This window comes from Catharus ustulatus, chromosome 18 (genome assembly GCF_009819885.2).
Source record: "Catharus ustulatus isolate bCatUst1 chromosome 18, bCatUst1.pri.v2, whole genome shotgun sequence".
Taxonomy (NCBI): Eukaryota; Metazoa; Chordata; class Aves; order Passeriformes; family Turdidae; genus Catharus; species Catharus ustulatus.
The window spans coordinates 1,487,705-1,514,130 of NC_046238.1; the positions used below are offsets into that span (position 1 = coordinate 1,487,705).

At 42.2% G+C, this 26,426-nt stretch overlaps 1 protein-coding gene across 2 annotated transcripts in view; it reads right to left on the minus strand.

Annotated features, from left to right (window-relative positions):
• The window catches only part of TMEM132B (transmembrane protein 132B), a 213,749-nt gene that overhangs the window by 56,362 nt on the left and 130,961 nt on the right, over positions 1-26,426 (minus strand). The window contains exon 4 of one of the 2 annotated variants that reach the window (XM_033075772.1): positions 2,974-3,160. In XM_033075772.1, the coding sequence (XP_032931663.1) occupies positions 2,974-3,160 (187 nt within the window). Of the gene's footprint in view, positions 1-2,737; positions 2,753-2,973; positions 3,161-26,426 lie in introns of those variants that run through there. The other variant, XM_033075773.1, reaches the window with a different exon arrangement.

Genomic DNA, 26,426 nt, shown 5'->3' on the forward strand with positions numbered 1-26,426 from the left:
CTCATCCCTGCTGTCACTTGTTCTTAAAGGTATCAATTCTACCTCTTTTCTAACCAAAATAGAGATAATAAGCAAGAGCACTGTAGGATTAAGGGTTTAAAGTACCTTTAAGAATATAAAGAGGGACTTAGAAGTTGCTCAGAAGCAGGTAAAACTAAATAAGAGCGACTTCATTTCCATTTGATTTTCTATTCTCATCAAGCTTGGTTTATTCAGGTCTGATTAATTAATGTCTGCAAAGAGTTCCAAAAATATAAAACACTACATAAATACTAAATAATAATAGAGTACTTAAGGAAAAGCTCATTTGTTAATTTGCATGGAGTTTTAGGAATTAGCATTTATTTCTTTCCCCTGTGCAAGCAGACCCATCCAATCTCTTTTGGCTTTTTTAGTAGAAAATGCTTTGGCAGCTACAGGACAATGGATCTTTATGTATTTTATGTGTTCCAGGTCACAGAAAATTGCTGAGACTGGATGATTCAGCTCAAGGAGCTGGGGAGGACTGTGAGTGGTGCAGAAAGGAGGTTCTCCTGCAGAATTAAATTTTGGTTTAGTCTCTCTCACTATTGCAAAAGTTTTATTTATTTACAGGTCATATCTCCACCAAAAAAAACCCTTCTTCCTTTACTGCACAGTTTACAATGACAAAGTGTCAGAGATTAGATCTGCTCTGAATTCAGGCTCAGCCTCAGATTTTGTCCCAGAACATTTAGAGGGAGCTGAAGTGCCAAAAAAAACCCCTGGGGAGTCCTGGCAGAGGCAGCAGCAAAGCTCTGCCCCAAGCTTCACAAAGGGCTTTGCCACTGCATTTTCCTTTCTGTCCATGGTGTTCTGCACCTGAAACCACAGTGCCATGTGCAGGATGTTCCTGCACCACATTCTGTCATTTTTATATCTGATGCACCACTACTGCTTGATAATCTATCCACACAAGGAGAATTTTGTTTCATCTCCTACATGCTTAAAAAAAACCCAAAAAAATCCCCAAACACACAAAAAAAAGGAATAGAAGAAAATTCTCTATTGACTTTGCTTTTCTGCACAAAATTTCTTCCCTGTCACTGGGGTGCCAAGTGTAGCCTATGGCAGGGGGAAGTGGAAATTAAAGTTATTTGGGGTCTTGTTTCCATTACAAACATCTTTCCTTGCTTCTGGTCATGCCAGTGGTCGTGCAGAGGCAAACACCAATATCTGGTGGTTATATGGTGTAACAGAAAGAAAACCAGCACAGAAAGGAAGAGAAATGCTCATGAGGAGGAAATGAAAAAGAGTGGCTGCTTCTGAGGGAAGTGCTGCAACATCCAGACTTTCTGGCTGTTTTCTCTGGCTTTACACCTGAATTTCCCCACTGAAATTATGTTCATGTACTAAAAAGCCCATCAGGCCCAAACACAGGTCAAAGGTCCTCCTGAAAAGTTGCCTCTGATTTTTTTTTTACCAGAATATATTTAAATTTTTTAAATAAATCATCATCTCCAAGCGTTCTGCCCATGCACACCTTACAGCTGCTGGACACCTCCATCTCCAGGAAGCATTTTATCCTTTCTGTGTAACTCTAACCAGACCTTTTATTAAATTGATGCTTTGGCTCGTTTGGGGAAAAGCAGAGCAGCAAACAGAGCAGTTGTTTGGTTTAGCAATGAAGTTTCCCACACATGCAATGCTAATTTCTTTCACTGGAAATGTCCCCACTAATGACAAGATTTGCCCTCAGAGCCCTGGCATGGCAGTGCCATTCACACAGCAGAACACAAGGGCTCCAGAGGAACCATTTCCATGTAGCAGCCCAATAACCCAAAAACGGGAAAGGATTTTCACAAAAGACCCAAACGGTTTCCAAGGAGCCATTACGGAGCATCAGGTAAATAAAATATTATTGAAATGTATTTTTTGCATTTAAATCACTTGCAGCAGGTGCATAGGAAGCAGCTCATAATAAAAAGGCTCCCATTCCCTGGAATACTAATGAGGATCAACAGGAACATTCAGGAAGAGGGAACAGCAGCAGGATCTTAGCATGGCAAGAGGAATTATTCCCTAAAAACATTCAGGAAAAGGGAGCAGGAGCAGGTTCTTGCCATGGCAAGGAGAACAATTCCATAAAGTCATTGAGGAAAAGGGAGCAGGATCAAGTCCTTACCATGGCCAGAGGAACAATTCCCATAAAATCATTGAGGAAAAGGGATGAGGAGCAGGTTCTTAACATGGCAAAAGGAATTATTCCCTAAAAACTTTCAGGAAAAGGGTGCAGCAGCAGGTTCTTACCATGGCAAGAGGAATTATTCAATAAAAACATTCAGGAAAAGGGATCAGGAGCAGGTTCTTACCATGGCAAGAGGAATGACTCCATAAAAGGGAGCAGCAGCTGGTTCTTACCATGACAAGAGGAATTATTCCATAAAATCATTCAGGAAAAAGGGAGCAGGATCAGGTCCTTACCATGGCCAGAGGAACAATTTCCATAAAAACAGTCAGCAAAAGGAATCAGGCTCTTACCATGGCAAGGAGAACATTTTCCATAAAATCATTCAGGAAAAGGGATCAGGTCCTTACCGTGGCCAGGGTAACAATCCCATAAAATCATTGAGGAAAAGGGAGCAGCAGCAGGTTCTTACAATGGCAAAAGGGATGATTCCCATAAAATCATTTAGCAAAAGGAACCAGGCTCTTGTCATGGCAAAGAGAACAACTGCCATAAAACATTCCAGAAAAGAGATCAGGATCATGTCCTTACCATGGCCAGGGGAACAATCCCATAGAACATTCCAGAAAAGAGATCAGGATCATGTCCTTACCATGGCCAGGGGAACAATCCCATAAAACATTCCAGAAAAAAGATCAGGATCAGATCCTTACCATGGCCAGGGGAACAATCCCATAAAACATTCCAGAAAAGATCAGGATCATGTCCTTACCATGGCCAGGGGGACAATCCCATAAAACATTCAGGAAAAGGAAGCAGATCCTTACCATGGCCAGGGGGACAATCCCCACGAACATGGTCCTGCTGACGAAGATCTCGGACACCACGAGCTCGCTGACGGAGTCGTCCCGGGGATATTCCACCTGCCAGGTGATCTGCTGGGCCCCTGCCAGGCTGCTGCCGTTGGCAATCTCAAAATCCATCTGCAGGATCTCGTAGGAGGTCATGTTTGCTCTGGAAAACAAGGTGGAATTCCCCACAGCGTCACTGGGATGTTGGTAACAAAATGGATTTTCGTTTCTCTTTCCTATTCTCCAGAATTTGAATTAATTTTGCCGTTAAATTCAACATGAGACACGGACAGAAACCTGAATAAAACTGCACATGGGCAGCTGCAGAACTTTCTAAGGAAGGTGAAAATGTAACTTTTAGCTCCCTGAAATGGAGGCATTTTTCCCATTAAACTCAGGCATTCATTCCCCATAACCACAGTGAACTTAGAGAACAAGCCACAAACCCTTGGAAAAGCATTGCACAGATGCTGCTAAATTATTTAATATAACATTATTATAATTTTGATGCTGCAAAACAACAGAATACTTGGCCATTCCTCATGTTCTACCAGAAATGAGCTCTTGTGGAGGGAAAAAAAGTCCTTCAAACCCAAACTGGTCTTTATCTCAGTGAAAAAATGGATTTGCAGAAATTATACATGACAATAAATGAGGGGTAGATTATCCCTATTTTCAATTCATGACAACATTCTCCTCGTCAGTGGTGCAGACTTGTAATTATATGGCAATCATATATTCCTCATCTGGAAATAAAAGTTTAAAAGTAAAGAAATGGATGCAAATGCACAGCATTCAGCACTGAATTTAAGGATTACTTCTGTTTCCTTTCTCAACAACAGCTCTTATCACTTTCCTCAAGTCCAAAGCTATGTAAATATTAATAATTAATCCTCAGGTTAGAAAAACAAATCTTGTTTTTGTGTCACAGAGAAGCAAACAGACACCAAGATTTAACCAACAGCACTTGGTGAATCCACAGCAGGGATCTGTTTAGAAAACAAACCTTGGCTCATCCCAACTTCCCCAAAAATTGAGTTGTTCTGCAAACCACACAAAGTTTACACGCAAATATTTACAAAGAATTGAAGTTGCTGCCCCTGCTGGAGGTCACAGCATGGAGGGGATGGAAGGGCTCTGGCTGCAGATCCAGCTGCTCCTTCTGCTGCAGGAACACTGAATTATCCACACTGCTGCACTTTGGGGGCAAAACCTGAATTTGCTGTGTGCCAGGCCATGGTACATTCATTATCTGTGTGTCCTTCCCAGAGCAGCCATTCCAAGAGCTCTGCTCACAGGAAGTTTTAGCTGCTGCTGCTGCAGAAAACACAGATTTCAAACATCCTTTTCCTCCTCCCAAACACACAGAGGCAGAAGCTGGGTTTGCCATATGTTTCTGAAGGAGAATTGTAAAGGGGAAAAGAAATCTGAGCAGGAATTATTGATTTTCGTGTTTTCTTTCTGACAACAAACATCCTAAACATATGTTTCAATGCCTGGAGGATAAATATTTTCCATGCTGACAGAAGATAATATCCACCTCCAGGCAAAACTAGAAGCTATTAAGACATCTTTTGTGTGGCCAGACAACCAGCAAAAACCTTTTAAGATAAATTTTATTACATAATAATAGGGGTGTAATTAAACCATTTCTGTTAAAAACATAAACTCAACTTCATAGTTCTTTGTGTATCTCCTCCAGCAGTTTGTTTTATCTAAATTGCATAAAATTAATTTGCTCACAACACAGAACTAAAATTTAGATACGAGCCTTACACTAACTATGGATTTAGATATTGGGCCTGTCAAGGAATGTTTAGGTCTGCAATTTCACTTCAGTCTGTTCAGGCCAATAGTTTGCACTCACAAAAACACCCAGGAGTGGTTTCAAACTGAGAACAAAACCTCCAGTGGAGGATTTGGGTACAGAGACAGCAATTAAATAATAGCTCAGGTTAGTGTGCAGTGACAAACCCATTCCATGGGTCCCACAGGCTGCAGTTCAGTCCACCCCACCTTCAATTATTCCTTTCCTGTTTTTTCTTTTTACACATCCAGGCAGCAACCCCAGCAGTGGGTTTATATCTCACACATAAACCTTGCTCAGGTGCACTAACAGTGAATTAAAACCAAGCTGTTCTCCCAGGTCTCCATCCTGCTTCCAAAGAGAATCCTCATCACCACCTGGAAAAACAGCACCAGTGTTTGTCAGGGGTTTCCTGCTTTGTCTCACTGGCCAGTTATTTACCATGACACATTAATTCTGAATAAAGAGGGCTCCACTTCTATTGGGAAGGATGAATCAGGAAAACCTTATCAATACGATTGCCTAATAAAAGGTTCTGAGAATATGGAAACCATAAGTGAGATTGAAATGAAAGCCATCTCTGAGATACCAAACCTTAGTTATTAAATCACTAGAAGACAATAGGATGGCCATTAAAAGTAATCCCCCCTTGATAGAAAAATTCCTTCTGCTGAGAGCGGGTCCAAGGGTCAGAGAAGACCCTGCTGGCTTGGCAGAAGGGGTCCAAAGAGGAGTTTAAAGTGTAACACAGCATGGTAATGCAATGATTCTTATAGGCTGTTTGTAAAGGCTATAGGATTTGTATCTTGTATTAGATTGGTTAGTGGAAATTAGAATATTCAACACAGAAGAAGATTTATTGTATTATAAAGAGAACCTTGCTCTCTTGCTCTTACTCTCACTCTTACTCTTGTGCTCTTACTCTTGCTCTTATTCTCACTCTTGCTCTTGCTCTTGCTCTCACTCTTGCTCTTACTCTCACTCTTGCTCTTGCTCTCACTCTTGCTCTTGCTCCTGCTCTTACTCTCACTCTTACTCTTACTCTTGCTCTTACTCTTGCTCTTATTCTCACTCTTGCTCTTGCTCTTACTCTTAGTCTTGCTCTTCCTTTCACCACGCTCTTCCCCCTCTCTCACCACCCTCCCACCCCTTGCTCCATCACTCTCTGCTCTCTCCCTGCCCTGCTCTGAGCTGTGCTGGCAGCTCCACAATAAACCACAAGTTCCAAACCCTCACTCATAAAGATCTCTGTGTCTTTCCCACTGCCAAAGCCCCCTGCAGTCCCTGCACACTTGTGTTTGGGGTTTGTGCACCCTGAGTGCACGGCTTTGCAGAGCAGGACTCAGCTTTCTGCATTCATTCCCCAGCAGGTGAGTGAATTTTCTCTAAAACCAAGATCTTCTTTTGTCCTCTTTAGAGATGCAGCCTTGGAGCAAGGCCAGCTGCTGTGCTATCTGGGACACCACAGATGAATTCACCCTCTTTGTTCTGAGCTTACAGCTGGAACAAACTCCATAAAACCTGAGAAGTGAATTTCCTTCGTGTTCAGACTGGAGCTCACCTGCTGCCTGCTGCATCTCTTATCCTACAGAGGTTTCCTGGTGCAAAGTCTGGTATTACATTCATAATTCTTGCAATTTATTAACCATCCTCTGTAATACATGTGGGAGACCACTGCCTTTTTCTACAGAAATTGATGGAGGCTGCTAAAGTAAAACCAGAGATAAATTAAACCGTAATCAAGACCTCAAATGTCAGCATTTACTCCATTAGCTGATAAATTCCCATCCCAACACCTGCATTTCAATTTCCCTCCTGGCTGTATCACTGCAGCCCTTTATAAAAGCAGGGGCTCCTCCCTGCCCTGGCAAACCTTCAACTTTGCCTCTGATTTGTAGCTGGGGCTCAGAATTTTGCTCTTGGTGGCCACTCTGGACCTGCAGCTGCCTGCTGGAGACAAAATGCCACCAGTGGGAAAATCCACGAGCAGAGCAGACAAGGACTGTAACTCATGCTGTTATCAGCCATTAAATCCTGTTAAACCAAACTTTATCCTATCAAGATTTTTCAGCTTTTCCTGGAGACTTATTTCATTTTTCTCTTAAATAAGTTTGCTCTCGTGGGGAGAGTCTGATGGAATCCAGGGACTATAAATCACTTCTCCCTTCCATATCTTTCCTCTCTTTTTAGTTAAATATTGCTATTGTCCAGTAAAGTTTTTACTTGGTTTAGGATTTTGCCAAACTCTAGTTTAGAGAAGCAATAAAAAATAAAAAGTCAAAATTACTTTTATAAAAAAAGATTATTTCCTGCAAGCACAAGGAAAAGACCTTATAATTTTAGGCAGCTGGCATGCTTGCTAATAAGTCCATTTCTATGGAAATGAGTTCATAACTATTAATTTTGCCTGCTCCTGATCTATTCTTGATGAGCCTTTCAAATTTAGAAAAGCGCTTCATGATTCTCTCAATTTGGTAATTACTAACTCCCTTTGATGAATCCAGCCCAGTGTTTCAGACATGAGACATTCATTACACATTTTTCTCTCTGGTGAGAGGAGAAAAAAAAAAACCCCATGGGTCTTTTTGGATTTATTTCCTCTCACAAACTCCTGTAAGTAGGTCCTCTTCTTCCAATGGTGATTTATAATCCTATTTGAGTCCCTTCACAGCCCTGCCTCTGCTGGGGGCTGGAAGAACGCCCAAATCCTTGAGATTTCTGCACAGTCTCCTGTTGTCTGGCCTCAAACCTGCCCAATTTACAGCAGGTCCCACACTCTGTGACACCCCAGCAGCTGGAGCTGGGTTGTGATCCCAGTCTGGAGTGGAGCTTGAGCACAGAATGGCAAATCCATCCCGAAGGAACCAACTTTATCTCCAACCAAGCCAGAACAAAGGGAAGGGCTGCTGATGCCAGAGCCTTCCCAGCAGCCACATCCACGTGGGCAGCACTAAGTGATTCCAAGGAGCTGCAGGGAATTTTTACAAAAGAATGGATCACTGGGAGGGTCCAGCAGGATCTGATGTGAGAGGTTTTAACCAGCACCAGAAATCACCTGGCACTGAAATAACAAAGAATTCAATTTGTCCAAGCCCAACATGGATTATTGAATTAATGCAAGGATACTCACTCACTGGCAGCAGCAGCAGCAGCACAACTGGTTTGTATTTATCTTAAATAAACTAAATTATTTACTGTTAAGAAATATTTGCATTGCTAAGCAAGCTGAAGGGGCTGCCCTGGGTGTCTGGGGAGAGAAGGAGATGCAGGGTGGAATTTCAGGGCGTTTCAAACTCAACCCAAGGCTCTGCTGGCTCCCACTCACAGGTCAGCAACAGCTGAGCTGATAAAAGTCAGACCCTGCCATTGCTCAGCTTGGCTGTTACAGGAAATCACGAGTTCCATTCACTCATAAAATAATGTTTTCAGTAAATGGCAATTTGTTTATGAGGCCACAGCAGTGTAAACAATACCCTCAAAAATGGAGCAGACATGAGGTACTGGGAAATAATGAATGTGGGTGTCGTGTTGCTTGAGAGTCTTTTCCAGGTTTGATAATGGCCAATTCTTACTCTGACAAACTGTGACCAAATTCAATAAGAATTCAGTGACCTTACACTCTTACCAAGGTACATTAGTTTATAAAATACTTCAGCAAAAAAGGTCTCACTCCTTGGATCTCAAGAGGATTAATTCTGTAAATATGGTTTACTGAAGAGCAAACACTTACAAGAGGAGCTTTTCAAAAGTGATTGGGAAGGCTCCAGACCCTCATTTCCTGCTGAAGTCAAATGAAGCAGCAGCTGGCCAGGACCTCTCAGGGAAAACCCAGACTAAAGGTCCTGACCCTCTCCCCCGGAGGAAATGAAGATCTGAGCAGCCTGAGATGAAGGAAATGAGAGCAAATTCCTACCAAGGGCAGCTTGCAGTTGGTGAATGCTGGAGATTTGCATTATTTGAATTATGAGGAACTTGTGCCTTGCTGAGTGCTGCCTTTCCTCCAGCCCCACAGCCCCAACACCTCTGTGTTACACACCAGCTTTGACTTGATAAAGGATGTCAAAACCTAAACTCTTTTCTCCCAGCATGAACAATTCTGATGAGGCTGTAAGGACACAAAGCTGCTGTCTAACAGAGAACTTGCTTTGTTGTCTATATTTTCCCAAATTTTTTTTTTTTTGGTGGCTGATCTCAGTTTTCTTTCACTGCCATAAAAATTCATGCTCTTCACAGATGTACAGGCAAAGAAAATGGCTACAGAGGATAAACCCAAGCTGCTAAATCCATTAAGAATGTATGGATTGACACAGCATGTTCTAACAATCCAGTGAAAGCCATAAAAACAACAAGAAAATATTTTTGTTCCAAACACACCACCAACACCAGGTATTATGATGTTATTTTGCTTAGCCAACATTTTCCCCCAACTGAAAACAATAAATCTAGATAATGAGCAAACCTTTTAAGCTCTTCAGCTTCTCCACTGCCAATTCACAACTCTGCTGCTCACTAACAATGTGCAATAACTTCCACTTTATTTGATTTTATCAACATCATCATGACAACCCTGGAGACAACCGAGACAATTGCTTCAATTATTTTTATTTGCTTGCACCCTTGTGACAGTGCACAGAAATGCTTCTGGTAAAAGAGCCCTCAGATACTCTTTAAGCCAAGCTTTAACAAAACAAGTTTTAGGGCTGAGCTCGGGATGGGGTGATTGGGGAGCTCCACTGGTGACATTGCTGGGCACTGGGAGCCCATTTGTACCTTTGTCATTACTCTCCCCTTTTGGAACAGCATGCCATCTTTTGGGGCTTAAAAAAGCATTTTGATTGCACTGGAATATTTTTCTGACTACTATTTAGAACTTCTTTATTGCTGTGTTGTGCATTTCTTAAAATAAAGATTCTCAGTCAGGAGGAAGTGTCTTGTTGGGAAACAACAAACACATCCAGTGAGAAACTGGGGCCAGGCTTTAGCTGGTGTTGGATGCAAATAGAGAGGGAGCTATTGTTGTTCAAAAAATAAGAATGATTTTGTGATGAAAGACTTGTGCTGAAACCTATCCAGCCAATAAATATCAACAGCCCAAATGGTGCTTGTAATTTTTCTTTAACTATTGAGAAGTTCTTACATTTTTACATGCCATAATCACATGGTCTATTTTCAACATTGCTGTGAAAGCAGCTCAAATATATTGTAAAGCTGAATTGTTAAATAACCAATGACTGAAAATTAAAGATAATTAATCCAGTGGCACAAGAGGCTCATTGCAGAGTAGGAATTCACATACAGAGATCTCTGCAGAGGTCTCTCAAAGAACCAGAGTCAGCTCAGGGTGACCCAAGGCATGGGGAACTCCAGCCAAGCTGAGTGCAAACAGTGCAGCAAACATTTCAGCAAAGGGAAAACCCAGGGAGGGACAGGGGCATCCATGAGACAGGGAATATTCCTGGAAATCCTCTGGGTTGTCCAAATTGCCACCACACAGGCAAACACCAGAGTTTCCTGCAGGTAATGAAGCAGAAAATAAAAAAGGCCACTCTTAACCCAGAGCTCCCTTCAGAGCCTTGCTCTTCCCAGGCAGAGTTTAATTTACCTGTGCCTCTTCCAGGTTTATTGTGAGGAGTTTTGTATTTCCCAACCCTCAGAGTTTCCTTACCTTCCCAGGCAGAGCTGGGGGAAGTGACCTGGAGACACCTGAGAGCTCAGGCCACATCTCCAGCAGCACTCCCTGACGTTTGGAACACTTCATTATTCCATGTGATGTCAGAATGAGGTGATCAGGCTTTTCTGTATGCACCACTCCCATGAGAAAAGAAAAACCCTGCTACAACTAGGAGGAAGCTCCAGTGGCTGTTTTGATTTCAGAATTACATCTGAAATCTGAAATTACAACTGAAATGACGACTGACAGCTGAATCTCCTTGGGGAGGAAAATCAAGCAGAGAAGTGGAGATGCAAATTCCCCAGGCTCAGAATTTGTGAATGAAAGCAGAAGGAGCCAAGCTGGGGCCTGTGCCACGAGCACACCTGAGGTGCTGCAGGAGACACCTGACAGACAAAGGGGGCATCCAAAAATCTCATTCAACACTTCTGTTGAACTTAATCCTTTGCTCAATGGTAAATGGCTGGATAACAGAATGCCAAGCAGCAAAGACAATGCAGAATTAAAAACCAGTCTATATTTTTCTTTTTACAGCTTGCTAAGAACTCACAGGTCTGCTGTAGAATCTGCTGTGATGCCACATGCATTAAATAATTAAAGAAAAAAAAATCAAAATAGGAGCATGGCAAGAATTATTTTATTCCTCCCACATTCTCTTCAGTTCCAAACAAGTTGAAGCACCTAATGAACCAGACTTGGCTTTGTTTGACTCTTAGATGGAGAGGGAATGTGCAGGGTGTCCTGTGGCTAATTCACACCTGTGCTATGAAATAAATGTCCATGGCAACATGCTGATAGCAGTGAGGGCAGGGAGCAGGGCAGCCCATGAACATCAGCACAAACAGGAGCTGCTCCCTCCCCAGTGCCCTGCAGACACACGGTGTGCACTAAATTGTTCTGTTTTAAAGGCTGATAATTGTGTTTTATAAAAGAGTTAAACTCTTCCTCTCGCTGCTGGTACCCACTGAACAGACAGTAAAAACATGGAAGTGAAACTGGCACAGAAACAGCAGTTTCCCGTGTTTTAATTAATAAACAAGATTAATTTATGCAGCTGAGCAAACACAGGGTGGCTCAGGGTCCACATTCAGAGCATGAACAGAAAGAGCCATCTGCAGTAAGTCTCTGATCTCCACCCTTGCTAGATGAGCTTAAAGTCCTGATCTTCACACCAGAACTAAAGGAGATAAACAGAGTTCCAATGCAAGTCACCCCATTGAAAGGCTATTTTTGTCCTAAAAATGAATCTGAGTTTTCCTAGACAAGCAAAGATAACTCCAAACAAAACGCAGAGGGGCAGATTTAATAATTCTCCTTTTAAAAATCATTCCACAATTATTTTTTAATGGCACAGAAGTAAGGTCAGCACCCTATAACATGTGCAGGTCACCTCTCCAAAGGGCAGGTAGGACAATGATTTCCCAGCACAGGGACAGCTCAAGGGCAGCTGCTGGGACACTGCTCAGAGCCAAGGTCACAGCCGAGCAAATGAGTGCACAAGTGAGGAGTCAGTGAGGGTAATTCATTCATTTCTGAAAAGGGATAATCAGAAATGCAAGGGGGAGAAGTGGTGTTCCACCCAGCCTGTCTCACCCTTGGTTTATATGGTAAAAGCCAAAAATGATCCCAAAACCTCATTTAAAAGAATTTCCTCAGCAGTAAAGCCTTGAACAGCCTGAGATGGAGAGGGCTGAGGGTGCAAGCTGAGCAGACACCTGCACCTTGGGAGCAATCACAGCAAGGACATTTCCATCCCACCCTGCTCAGGGAGTCTGAGCCATGACAGAAATGGCAAAAGGACCCAAAGGCAGCAGTGACAGAAGCCCTGCTGAGGTGGGATGGTGTTCCATGGACTCCCTTATCACCCCCTGGAACAGGCACACCGTCTGGCCACGGTTTGGCTTTTCCATTTGCCTTGCTACCATCAAAAATTTCACCCAAGCAAAAATACCAGCTGTCACAAAGAACAAAGAGACAGAAAAATAGGATTTCTAGAAAAAGAAGGCAGGCTCCTGTAAGCGCTGCAAATCATGCTGAACTACATAAAACATCCCCAGCATCAGGGGTTAATGCAAAATAAAATGCACAAAATCATCCTCCTTCCATTCCTCTCTTCTCTGAATCTCCTCAGGATTTCATAATCTCTTCCCTTCTCCCGCCCCCCTCCCAACTCCCTTCCTCCCCATACAAGAATATGCTCAGCCCTGGAAAATTGTTTTGCTGAAATCCTTAGATTTTGTGGAGCCTGGCATTCTTTGGCCAGCTGTATTTACACCCGTGGCTGCTGGGTAGTCATGCTGGAAGCAATTAGCTTTCATGCTTTTTCAATATCGCCTTTCAAAAACTTTGAGATCCCTCATCTCTGTGGATTTAGATGTAGAGAAGCACAGGAAAAAAAAAATAATAATAAAAAAGAGAGAATTCATCCATATGCTGAGCTCCTTTAGTCGAATTGAAATGCAGCAACTTCAGCTCCCCAGCACCCACTGAATGGCACCACAGCCCATGGGGGAGATGCTCAAAACCATCAAAACCTTGAAAATCCATCCCCACAGGTCTGAGAGGCAGCATCCTGCCCAGTGCAGGCTGCAGGGGAGGCTCAGAGCCAGCAGCCATCTCCGTGGAGTGGGGCAGGTCACCTTTGAGCACTCTGTGCAGTTTAACAACACTTTCAAGTGTGTCCTTTATAATTTTTCTAAGAGGAAAATCTGTCGCTGCTGGACTATTTAAAAAAAAAAAAAAAAAGGAGGAAAAAAGGACTGGAAAGAAAAACATAAGAGCGTAGCTAAATGTATACTGATTGCAGTAATTGCATCCATTCCTCTGCTGGAAAGTCTTGTATTGTATTTCTAATATGTGCTGATAAGTGCATTCACAACATGATTAACTGCCTCCAGACAAGAATGGCTATTATGTTTAACAGACTGATTAGCAAGTGACAGAGCTGCAAACTGTACTCCCTGTAAATTGGCTGCTTTTAAATTACAGCAACTTCTTTATGGTTCCATTTTTAAAATGCAATGGCTTGTTACACATATGCAACGTAAATTCCTGTCTGGCAGTAAGGGAGAGAGGCTACTGAGCTTTTAACTTTTAATCTTCAGATCTCAATTAAAGCATTGCTGGTTTTCTTTTTAATTACACCAAAATCTGCACCGCACATGGCTCTCATCAGGCATCATCTCCTTGTCAATATTGGTCTCTCAAAACCCATCCTCACAAGTTCTGCCTTATTTTTGCTGCTCCTGTAAGCAGACAGCTAAGGTGGGATTTAGTGCATTCTTCCCAGGATTTGATGAATTCCCCTCTCACCTTTCCCAGGGACTCTCACAGAAGCCCCAGAGCAAGGAAAGGGAGCAAGTGCAGGGTCTGTCCCTGCTCAGCCCCTGGAATGAAATCACAAATCTCAGCTGTCCTCAGCTCATGGCATGAGGCTCATCCTGCACAGCCAGGACTGCTCCAGCTCCCAGTGAGAGGAGCTCCTCATTAATTCCCTGCATTTTATCCCAACCAAGGGGAGGCTTTGGGCACCCAGCTCCTTGCATGCTCCTGGAAATCCTGCCATGCAGTGCACGGCTCTGGTTTGTTTTCTCTCATTTTTATCTCTGTAATGTATAAGAGCACCAGCCTTGTTTTGGGCCCCTGTGTATTTCATACAAACACAGCAATTGAGGCAGTCATGACCCCAGAGAGTTTGCAGTCCACAAGACAGAGAGGGAAGAGATTTAACAATCTGCACCAATTTAAATTCATACAGAAGGCACAAACCCTTTAAGTACAAATTTATCTAGAGACTTTCAAGCTCAATGACATCATGTACTTCAAACCAACTTATTTATAACATAAAGCTTAGTATAACTTGTAAGGAGATAGAATAAATCAATTTGCTCTATCACAGAACTTCATCAGATACAATACAGATGGCTCTGCTACCATGGTTAAAAATAACCTACACATTTTAAAATCAGCTCAAGGCATTTATCAAACCAGGAAACTGGTGGAGGAGGATGTTGTCTGGCTTGTGCACAGTAATGGCAATATCCACCCAGCAGGTTGGGGCTTTTATTAATCTTACCTCACATGTTTATAATTTTATTCTCAACTGGGAGAATTCCATTTACCAAATCATTTATCTTTGCTAAATACCAGGACAGAGCAAATTGAGGTTGCCTATTGAATGCAGATTAAGAGGGGAGAAAAGAACCCAAAGGGCAGCCTGACTGCAGAAGGGGATGGAAAACACTTGAGTAACAAACCCACTCTAAAGCAAACCTGGCTGAGCACCCAACACCTCCTGCTGGACAAAAAAGGGGATGGGAATTTGGGAAAATGGGAATTACCAGACCCTGAGGTAAGCCCTAGAGTGAATTCATTGTCAGGGAGGTCACACCACAGATCTGCCATCAGAACATCCTGCATGCTGCTCAGCCAGTTTTGGAATCCCAGATAATCTGCAAAAAAAACCCCACAGCCCTGCAGATGAGGCTGTTGGAAGAATGGAATTCATTTGTTTCTCGGCTTTCATCGCTCCTGTTCTCACATTCCACCCACAGAGGGAAAATTAGGTGTTGATGTTTGCTCAGGATTTATTTGCTAAGGGCTCACTGCGAGGTTTCCCAAGGAGAGCTGCTCAGCTCTTGCCATGGAAGGAAAGCACAAAGAAAACCACCATGGATGTCCCAGCACCTCTGGAGAGAGGGCAGAAATCACCAGGAGCAAAGGGTCAGGATGCCCAAAAAACCAGGATCATTCTCTGTGCTGGGAGGAAATTCCAGCACCTGAGCAAAATGAGGAGCTGTGACCACCCTGCAGAGAAATCAGGCAAGAAAACCAAACACAACCTGCTCTGGGAGCTGTTTCCATACCCAAAACACAGATAATGAGGTATCCCTCAAAACTCTTATTTTAAAAAAAATTTAATTTAAAACTCTGAGAAGCATGTGAATAAAAGGGAGGGTGTCTGAAGCAAAAGGACAGATGGTTCTGCTTCCAGAGAGGTGCAAAAACTGAGCTTTATCACAAGCTTTTTATTTTACTTAGAGCTCTTTTATTTACTCTCCTTTCTCTCTTCACTCACCTATTCATCTCCCCCTCAGAGTACTGAAAATCCAAGCTCCCGTTCTTCCCATTCAAATTCAAATCCAAACACAAGCACAGCTTTCAGTGCAGAAGTTTTGTTGCAGATTTTGGGGCCTTTTTTTTTTTTTTTTAAGTGTCTAACAAGCCAATTAGAGTGGCTGAATCAGTGCCTTTGAGATGAATAGGCAGGAAATGAGAGGAACATGGCACTGGTGACACATCTTGCATCTTGTCCCCTGGAACATGCAGCATGTGCTATTATTTTATGGATCATGAGTAACTCCTACTGTCTTTATCTCATCAAGAAAACCACTTTTATCCCCTTGCTTTTGCATTCCTTGGGTTTTTTATGAAGTGGTTTTGTTTTTGGTGGAGGTGAAGGCACAAAGAATCTCCCCAGAAGGATTCCTGGGCTTTGGTCAGGGTTCTGTGGAGCAGCTCCCATCTCTGGCTGCCCAAAAAAAACTCCAGAGCTGGGCTGGGGAGCTGCTCTCACTGCTCAAAATGTGCATAAAGTTATTTCCTTTATACTGAGTCCCTGCTCAGCTAAACCCTCTGAGCTGGGAATGTTTAATGGGTTCATGGACTGGATTTCAACTGTTCCAGTCCAATAAAATGAAATGCTGCAATTCAGAGCAGATGTCCCTGGAATGCAGCAGGGCATTCATATCATCCTGGCTGAACTCTAAACTCTGCAGGAAAGCTGAGCTGTCCTGGATTTCCTGTTGGATTTCCTGGGTCCTTCCTTCCTGTACCTTCACTTTTGGTCTTTAAACTTGAGGGGGGAAAAAATTATGTGCACTCTAATTAATAAGAAAAGGAAAAAAATAATTTAAAGCTAATAGTTATTGCAATCACCATAATAAATTTATAGGAAATACATTAAACTATTGCCATGGCAATCAGGAAACTGTTTTGTTATAATTAAGAGGATAATTACCTTTCTCTATTTTAACAAACTCATGAATTAAAAATTTAGGACAGCTTTGCCAGAGTAAATTCATCTGCATACATTACAAATCACACATTCTCATGGTATATTCCTCTTTAACTCATCATGGGTTTTATATTTGATGGTTTTTATATCTTTATGCCATGTTGTAGAGTTCAAGGTCGGGTTGGATGGGGCTTGGAGCAACCTGGGATAGTGGAAGGTGCCCCTGCCATGGACAAAATTATCTTTAAAGCCCTTTTAACCCAAACCATTCTGTGATTCCATGCAGTAAAAAACCTCTGAGCATCTTATTCACCCACAAATCTACAGAACAAAGGAACCTGTGGAAGTTACTTGGCAAATAATTTCAAATTATCATAACGTGGTCAAATCCCAGAGAGCCTGAGAACAAAGCAAGCAGAAACAAAGCAAAGCTTTAGCTACAAATTCTACATCCAGCTCAGAAATCAGCTTGAATAATTCACTGTTATGTTTTGGTTTGTCACCTCTCACAATCCTTGCTGAGGAATGGATGTAACCTATTTAGAGCTCCTTTCAGCAATGATTTTCTGTTGTTTGCAGGTGGAGGTCACAGGTGAGATATAGACCATGATCCCTTTTGTTTGAAATATAGATCTCTCTAAACTGTCTTACAAAACAGGCACTGTCTGGGAAACTGGCTCTTCCTTCTTTTTTTTTTTTTTTTTTTGTTTGCAGTAGAAAAAATGGACATTTGCTTGTTACTTAGTTGAAATAAAGATGCTTCTGAAGACTGTAAAGGGAAAAAGAAATTGAAATTAGAAGAAAACATGAGCTGTAAGGATATTTAGTATGTAATTACTTAAGTAGAAGACCTTTAATAAACTGGATACTCAACCTCAGTTTATAAACTCAGTATTTAAAGACCAGTTCCACTTCTGGGGGAAAACAAACCAGGACTGCTGTTAGATCAGTAATATATTTTAGCATGGCTTTCTCTTTTCTACTGTAAAAATGCCTAATATTAAATGTACAGTACTAAATTGGAAGGGAAAGCAAACATTAGCCAGGGCAAAGAATCAGAAAAAAGCAGATAATGCACATAGAGTATATAACGTGGAAAAACAGAAATAAAGGTGGTGCCTCTGCCACAATAAAGTCAAGATGTCCAGGGAGCAACAGTAATTTCCCTATTCACCTGCCACACCAGTAATTCCTGCAGACCTGGCTCGTTCTCACTGAGATGGGCATCTTCATGCCAGGGGAAATATTCCCTTTCTGCAGAACAACACAGATGTTGCCTTCCTAGCTGCTAATTTTTATCTTTTCTCTTAATTGAAATTACCTTCTGCATCCCTAATCTTGTAACTAAATGTCCCATATGTTGATTATGGTGCAGCTTGCATAAATCCAGTTGAAGAAAGTTGGTAAATTTCTTTAAATAATAATTATTAGAAAAATATCCATTAAGCTAAATGGAAATTACTTTAGTTGGAAATTAAATTTTTTTAAATTATACTTTCTTTCAAGTTTAGAAATTATGACTGAATAATCCTTCCACCAAGCATTACAAGAGAGGAATTTCAGTACCCAGCACAATGTAATTTTAGAGGGCAGTGGATATTCTGTTGTGATATAACATAAATGAATATACATGACTTAAACCTCTCTCTCAACTCCTTAAAAGTGTATTAAATGCTTAAAGAAATTCCTTCAGGCAGCAGTGATTAAATCAATATAAAATGCCTTCAGATGAAGAAGTGCATGGAACTGTCTCAGGGTCAGGAGGGCAGGGGACAAAAACCCACCCAGCCTGGCCTTGGACAGAACTTCTGGATATCTAACCTAAACGTCCCCTTTGCAGTTTGAACCCAATCAATATTAATATTCTTTATTTGAAGGAATATTGCTGCTCCTCTCACTCAGAGGTGAAGCACAGAGCAAACATTGGGAAGTGTGGGCAAAGCCAGAGAAACGTTTGCACGTGCTGCAAATATTATCCACAGAAAAAACTGAGTTTGAAATAGATCATATCAGGAGCTGCAGGCTGTAAGGAGATGTTCAGTGGCTAATAAAGCTAATAAATAAATAAATAAATTCCAGTGTCCCCAAGGAGCTGTGTCTGTGAGAGAGGCAGAGCCAGTCAAGGAGCAAAATCTCCCTCTGTGCCTGCAGCCCTGAGCAGTGGGGATGCTGAGGGTAGTGTCCCAGAGCTGGAATTTCTATTTTCCAGAGCTGGAATTTCTATTCCCCAGAGCTGGAATTTCTGTTTTCCAGAGTTGGAATTTCTGTTTTCCAGAGCTGGAATTTCTGTTTTCCCAGAGCTGGAATTTCTGTTTTCCCAGAGCTGGAATTTCTGTTTCCCAGAGCTGGAATTTCTGTTTTCCAGAGTTGGAATTTCTGTTTTCCCAGAGCTGGAATTTCTGTTTTCCCAGAGCTGGAATTTCTGTTTTCCAGAGCTGGAATTTCTGTTTTCCCTTTCCTCCTCCCTGGCCTGCTTCGTCCCCTCCTCACATTCTGCCTCACACCAAGTTCACAAAAGCAGTAGGGATAATATTTTTGTTTCTGCAGCACTTGTCATTTATATTTCCTCACCTCTCCAAGGGTTTGGAAGCACTACCTGCTGTAAATACCAATTTCAACAATGTTTATTTTTTGTTATCATTACAGTTCTCCTCTATGACTTCTTTTTCTTTTTTTCTTTTTTCAATTTTTCTTTCCAACCTCTTAAATTTCATATATTTTTTAGCTGTTTTATATTTTCAAGAAAAGAAGCTGTATATTCTTTCAGATTAAGCCAGTCTTCTGCATGACAAACAGTAATTATTTCACGTAATACACACACCAGCACACACGTATTTCTTGTCACCAAGAACCTGACAGCATTTCAAATGCTGGGAGAAGTTTTTGCATTTAATAAATGGAAAAAACCTGCCACAGTTGATTTTATACAACTTATCTGTACAAGTTTAATAAAAGAATCCCATCCCACACCTAGACCAAGAAATTTGGCTGCCACATATTTAAATTAAATGCCCAGTGGAGCTTTCTAACTGCAAAGCAGCAGCAGATTTACTGAAAGCAGTAATGGTCAGACAGCCTGAGTGGGAACTTTTAATTGAGACTTATTGGAATTGGAGATTGAGGAAATGGAGGGCTGTGGATAATTTAGAAACAATTTAAAGTGCAGAGCTGCAGGTTGTGACTGGCACAAGCCAAGGCCTGGTGTCACTGCTGTCACTGCCAAAGCCCCTCCTGATGGCACCAGCCTGCAGCAGCTCCACCTTCCCAAAGCTCTGAGCAACACTGCAAATTGCAGCATTAAAAATGGGAACACCCCAAAAACCTTTTTGCTAAAGGGAAAGGGAAAACCTCCCTGCCTTTTGGGGTAGTCAATAAATTAATTTTCCTGTTCACTCAGGACAGAGAGAAGTCAAACACCAAGGCAAGGAACATGTTTTGCTTTCCCCAGTCTCTGGCTCTGGGATGTGCTGAGCCCTAAAATGGGTGGAAAGTGAAAACTCAGTGACTAAATCAACAGAACCACCCCATGGCAGTGCTTCCTCCCAGGCTTGCTCCTCCATCCTCATCCCAGCACTAAACTGCCTCCTCTGGCAGCTGCTTTCAAACAAAAACCATATTTGAGGTCCCCTCCTAGCCAGGCACAGGGACAGAGCTGGGCTCTTTAAAGATTCAACTCCACCAGCCCTGAGTGCCAGGGAAATAAATATATGGTATTTTAGAGGCATGGGACATAAATTCTGGCTTGGTTTAGAAGCCTGTGGGCAGTAAAGTGCTCTGCCCATTAAAACATAAATTATCATCTGAGTGTAGCTGATGAGAGGCTGGGACTAATAGGAAGTGGTGCTAAATAAGAATTATAGGAATGCTTTTTTCCAGTCTGACTGCAGGAATTTACTCCCCTCCCTGGCATGCCTCAAGATGAAAATGAAGGCTGGTGTGGATGGGAGCTCAGAAGCAAATTGTTACCCTTCAAACACATCCTTCTCAATCAAGCATCTTCTTCATCCCTCAGCTGTGATTGGAGAACACCTCTTATCCCCCAACTTCCAAATCTTTGTGACAAGAAAATGTTCGGTGTCACCATCATGCCCTGAATCAGGGAGCAGCAGCATTAGCAGCAATAGTGGGTGCAGCAGGGAATCGAGCCTGAGCTGGGCTTTCAAACAAATCATTCAGCACGGTGGCTCTGAATTTCCTCTGAAACCTGAGCCTGTAACACAACTGAGCCCCCTCAGAAACCCAGCACAGCATCAAAGACCACAACAGACTCAGGGATTTAATCCAGATCATTTCTGCTTTTCTGCACAGTTTTAGGCCAGACCAGTTCTGAGCTCCTCTTGTGGGAATTAAGACAGAGTGAGTGTAACAAGTCTGAAGTGTTTCATGAGCTCAAACTGCCAGCTTATTTATGTTCTACAGATGAATCAATACATTCAGATAAAGTTTCTGATTGCCAGTAATATTTTCTTTGACTCCTGAATTTACCCTTTTCTCCAGATGCTCATTTCTCCAGAAACACTAACTCTCCTCTCTTATTTATGGTCCCTCTGTGCCATTTTCTGCTCTCCCCTCTCCCAGCAGGGCTCAGCCCCACTGGGATGGGGCTGCTGGAGAATTCCAGGTGTGAGCAGTGTCCCCAAGGATTGGGAAAGGTCCCATTGCTGCAGTGCTGGGGGCATTACTGACAGAGCAGAATTCCTGACACATATATCTATTTCCTAAATGAAGATTGAAAGCCAAAATAAATGGAATGTCAGTGTTCAGGAACAGGAATAGCTGTGAGTTCCCTGCACCCACAGCTGTTCTGACTGACTGGGAGGAATCCTTTTAGCTCCAGGTTTGGCCTCTTGCACCACATAACTGAAATTATTTAACTCTGCTGGAGACCTCTAAAGAGCAGAAGAGCCACAAGACAAAGCAGATTACAATGGATTCTTGTTTTTTTCCCTACCAACACAGGGATGGCCTGTTGTCCATTACAAATAAAGTGGAAAATCAGTCCTGCATTGAAACAGCAGCCTCTGCACCACTCAGCACAATTGGACTCTGTTTCCATCCCATCTCAGCTAAACAGGACTGGAATTGTTACACAAGTCCCAAGGTGCCCACTGATGTGAGATGTGGTTTTTATTTATTGGAGAAGACACTTGCATGCTCTGGGAAAAAAGTTATTTGCTGGCCTTAAATCATCCATGCAGGAACAAGCACAGAAAGTCTGCAAATATATCAGAGAGGATTTGGGATTGAACAGGGCAGGACAGGGCTGGAGAGCCCAAAGAACAGGGGGAGATTGCTCTGAGAGCCAGGGGTGAAGAAAGCCATGATTTTGGGATGGAGGAGCAGTGCTGCCTGCAGAGCTTCCCTGGGCACACCAGAAACTGGAACTGGGAAGAAAACATTGGGAATGTAGAGGAATTCTGCAATTCAGCCATTCCCAGCATCCTGCTCAGGGTGTATCCTGAAAGGGAGATGTTGTTGTGTCTGTTTGCTGTGGTGAAGTGGCAGCACATATTTATCTCATATTAGGAAAATATTTAATGTATGCTCTTGGCAAATAACAGACTATGGAGCATCTGAAATAAACAGAATTGTCACCCAAAGATGAGACATATTTCTATTAAAATGTAAAAAAAAAAATAAAAAAGAGTTTAATAAAAAAACAAAGCAAAAAGAAGCAGCTATTTACAGTAAATTAAAAAGATATCTATCAAATCTCATTTATGGTAATAGAAAACTATTTCTGAACTTTAATTATTATGACAAACTGGTCTCCTGTGGCTTGTTCATTTCATGCAGCTAAAAAAAAATTGTTAACGGTCTTCTAATTATATCAGTTTTCTGTGTTACAAAAACTGCCTCACACTTATTACTCTATCTAGAGAAGCCATGGATCATCTTGCTATTCACTTAATGCTTTTAATTTCCATATCAGAAATACTAATAAGTGTGGTGTTATTAGATCACATTCCCTTTTGCTTCCAACCCCAGAAAATGGTTCGTTTTGTTTGGCTGCCACAATTAAATTAATTTATTTTCCTATGGCGTGGTTTTTGATAAGGGCCTTTATCATAAGTTTGACTGTATTAAGCTTAATAGGACATCTCTCATTAAAATAAAATACTTTTCATTAAAATCAAACAATGGCTTTGCCCCCCCACCCCCACTTTGGCTTCATTAGCATATTTAATAGAGGAGATAATTGTGCTTTTCACTTCAACAAGAGCCTCAATCTGAAGGATTTGTTTAAAATTCAGCAGATTATTTCAGTCTCACTGATGAGGCAGTGCTTTGCCTGGAGGTGGCCAAGGCAGGAATCTGACAAAGAATTCAGATTGGGCACGTTCTGGGTGTGTTCCACATTCCCCTGCTGTGTCCTCAGCAAAGTAGCCACGAATTTGCTTTTTAACTTCCTATAATATTTACAATATATCCAAATGATATCAATTAAATGATATCCTTTAGCCCCCTGCAGCCACTCCTGGAGGACACAGAAGAGTCTTTGAAAAGGAACAAATCCATAACCTGGAAAATGAACCTCTAACACTCTGCACTGGGAGAGCTGCTCCTGTTTCCTGCACAAACAATCTCTGATCTCTGGGATCATTACTGGTTAGGCCTCCAAAAGGAAGAAAAAAATATCAATATTTTTTCAAAAGACAAAAAATTCCCTACCTGAAAAAAACCCTCAACTTTCAGAATGAGAGACAGATCAAGGTTTTGATGTTTTACTGTTTCAGCTGCTGCAGTTCCCCTGTCTGAGGAGGGGGACACAGCATCCCCTGGCTCTCCAATGCCTCTGTGGTTTTGGAGCTCCCATTTCCACTCACAGGGATTGGAGATTCACCCAGGTCCAGCAGACACTGACACCTGCCAAAGGGAGGAGCAGCATCCCCTGGTTTGGGCTGGATGCTGGATGGGAAGGGAGAAGCAGCTGAGCAAAGATCCTGGGTTGGTTCTGAGCCAGCCAGAGATCCTTGAAAAAGGAGAAGGGTCTCAGTGTCACTGGGATTTGTGCAGAACCTGCTCAGGAACCCAGCAGGACATTTGGGCAGAGTGCACATCAGTGCTGTGCACACTCCCCATCCATCACCTGCGTGGATCCAGAGAGGGATTTTATCCCAATAAAACAACATCAGATCATCCTTCTGCTCTTCTGGCACCTGCTCCACTTCTTTTGTTCTTCTGGCACCTACCCCATTCTTCTTAAGCATTTTCTGAGGTGGAAACTTTTGTCTGCCCAGCTCTGTTCCTGCCTCATATCCTCCTCAGACAGATTTCTGCTCACAGTTGAACAGACATTAGCTGCTGAAAGAAAGCAGCAGCCCATATGCAAAGTTTGTTTATTTGCACCATAGTGTCCTGTGCTTCCACTCAAAGCCAAAATGCCCATATGGCCACTGGAAAAAAAGAAGTGGGAAAGCAAAAACAGAAAGGAGAGTGAAATATTGAGTTGTTTCTGCAGGAAGGAAAGGGGAGTTGTCAATACAGAAAGTGGGTTAGCACCTCAGCAGTGTAAACACAGAGTCTGTCACTGTGCTCAGAGCACAGCAGAGGGGCTGAGCACACAGAACAGCAATTTCTCCTCGCTCCTTCCCCTGTCCCTGCCCTGCCCAGGGGCCCTGCTGGGATCACACAGTGCCCCTGACACCCCTGAGCAGCCCTGGCAGCTCCTCAGGCACCCTGGGCTCGTGGCACTATTTGTGCAAGGCAGGATTTTTATCAAGCTGCTATCAAAGGGCACTCTTCATAAACTGCTCAGGTACCACACACAGTGCTGCTAAATAAAGAGGGTTGTCTTCAGCAGCAAGATCAATTTTAGGGGAGAACTCAGGGTTTAAGCTAAACCAGAATAGGCTGAATTTTTACTGAAACAGCTGCTAAAATGCACCCTTGAAATTCTAGCCCAAAATAATAAAAATAAACTCCCAAACCTTTCTGGGTTCTCTGTATCCCTGAGCATTTTTTAGGGCTGTCAGGTTGAATTTTTACTCAAACAGCTGCTTGAAATCCTAGCCCAAAATAATTTAAAAAAAACTCTGGGTTCTCTGTGTATTTTTCAGGGCTGTCCCCAAAATTCCCCCAGCTGAAGGTGGAGCCCCTGAGGTGCCAGCAGCAGGAATATTTCAATACTGAGCTGGTTTGAGCCCTGCACTCGGGCAGGGAAGGGCAGCATCACCAAGGATGGCACAGAGGCAGCAATCTGCCAGCCCCCGTGGAGAGAAGCTCCAGCATATGTTCAGTGCAGCAGGCAAACATCCCTGAGTGTCCCAGGCACATCGACAATGCTCTGCCACCCCTCCTGGAAGCAGGAGATCTGTGGGAACCCAGCACATCCCTCTGGCTGCCCTGAGACCCTGGCAGGGGCTCAGAGACCTTGGCACAGAGCTCACAACCCCTGTGCCTTTGATTTCAACCCCTGGGAAAAATTACCACCTTTGTATGAGAAGTTACAAGTCACAGAAAATAAGTAGAGTGTAAGTTAGATTATCACAAAGTGAAAAAAGTAAAATTTTAGGCTTTTTTAGAATAGGGGTTTAGGGTCAACACGGAGGAATTTGGGTGTGTTCTGTCCTTCTTTCTCCTTCTTCCTGCATCCATCCTCTAAATGATGTTGGCACTTTTAGATTGGTCTAGAGTAGAACCAGACTGTGCAATAGAGGTGATAGGTATTGGAAGATAACTGTAAATAATGTTGATGTAGTTTATAGTATAAAAAGTTAATGCCATCCCAGGGTGGGCAGTGTGCCTGGGGCTGAGCTGCTGAACAGACCTGGGCTGGGCAGGGAAAGAACTTCCTAAATAAGATAAAATAAAATAAACAACCTCTGGGAACTGCAGAAGACAACTCCTGACTCCTTCTTTGGTTCTTGGGCTGGGAAACAGAGACTTTAATTCCACAGGTGGTGTTCTGGAGCTCCTGAGACACCACCAGAGACTGTGGCACCAGGCTGCTCTGGCCCTGCTGCTGCTGCCTGAGCTTGTTATATCTATCCATTTACATTGTATTTATCTATTTACATTGTATTTATCTATTTACATTCTATCTATCCATTTACATTGTATTTATCCCTTTACATTGTATTTATCTATTTACATTGTATTTATCCCTTTACATTGTATTTATCCCGTTACATTCTATTTATCCCGTTACATTGTATTTCTCCATTTACATTGTATTTATCCATTTACATTGTATTTCTCCATTTACATTCTATCTATCCATTTACATTGTATTTATCCCTTTACATTGTATTTATCCCTTTACATTCTATCTATCCATTTACATTGTATTTATCCCTTTACATTGTATTTATCCCTTTACATTGTATTTATCCATTTACATTGTATTTATCCCTTTACATTGTATTTATCTATTTACATTGTAGTTATCCATTTACATTGTATTTATGCATTTACATTGTATTTATCCCTTTACATTGTATTTATCCCTTTGCATTCTATCTATCCATTTACATTGTATTTATCCCTTTACATTGTATTTATCCCTTTACATTGTATTTATCTATTTACATTGTAGTTATCCATTTACATTGTATTTATCTATTTACATTCTATCTATCCATTTACATTGTATTTATCCCTTTACATTGTATTTATCCCTTTACATTCTGTTTATCCCTTTACATTCTGTTTATCCCTTTACATTCTATCTATCCCTTTACATTGTGTTTATCCATTTGTGGATCCTCACTCGTGCAGCTCTGTGTTGCACAGGAGCAGGAGCAGGGAGGGCCTGGGGACACCCAGCCAGGCTCCTCTGCTGCTGCTGCACTTTTCTCTACACTCATCTGGAGTTTTGCATTTTCAGTCCTGCTGGTTGTTTTCAGAGTGGATTCAGGTGCCCTTGCTGCCTGCCTGTGCAAGCTTTCCTTGCACACAACCCTTGGCATTTCTTTGGGCAAACCTGAAATACC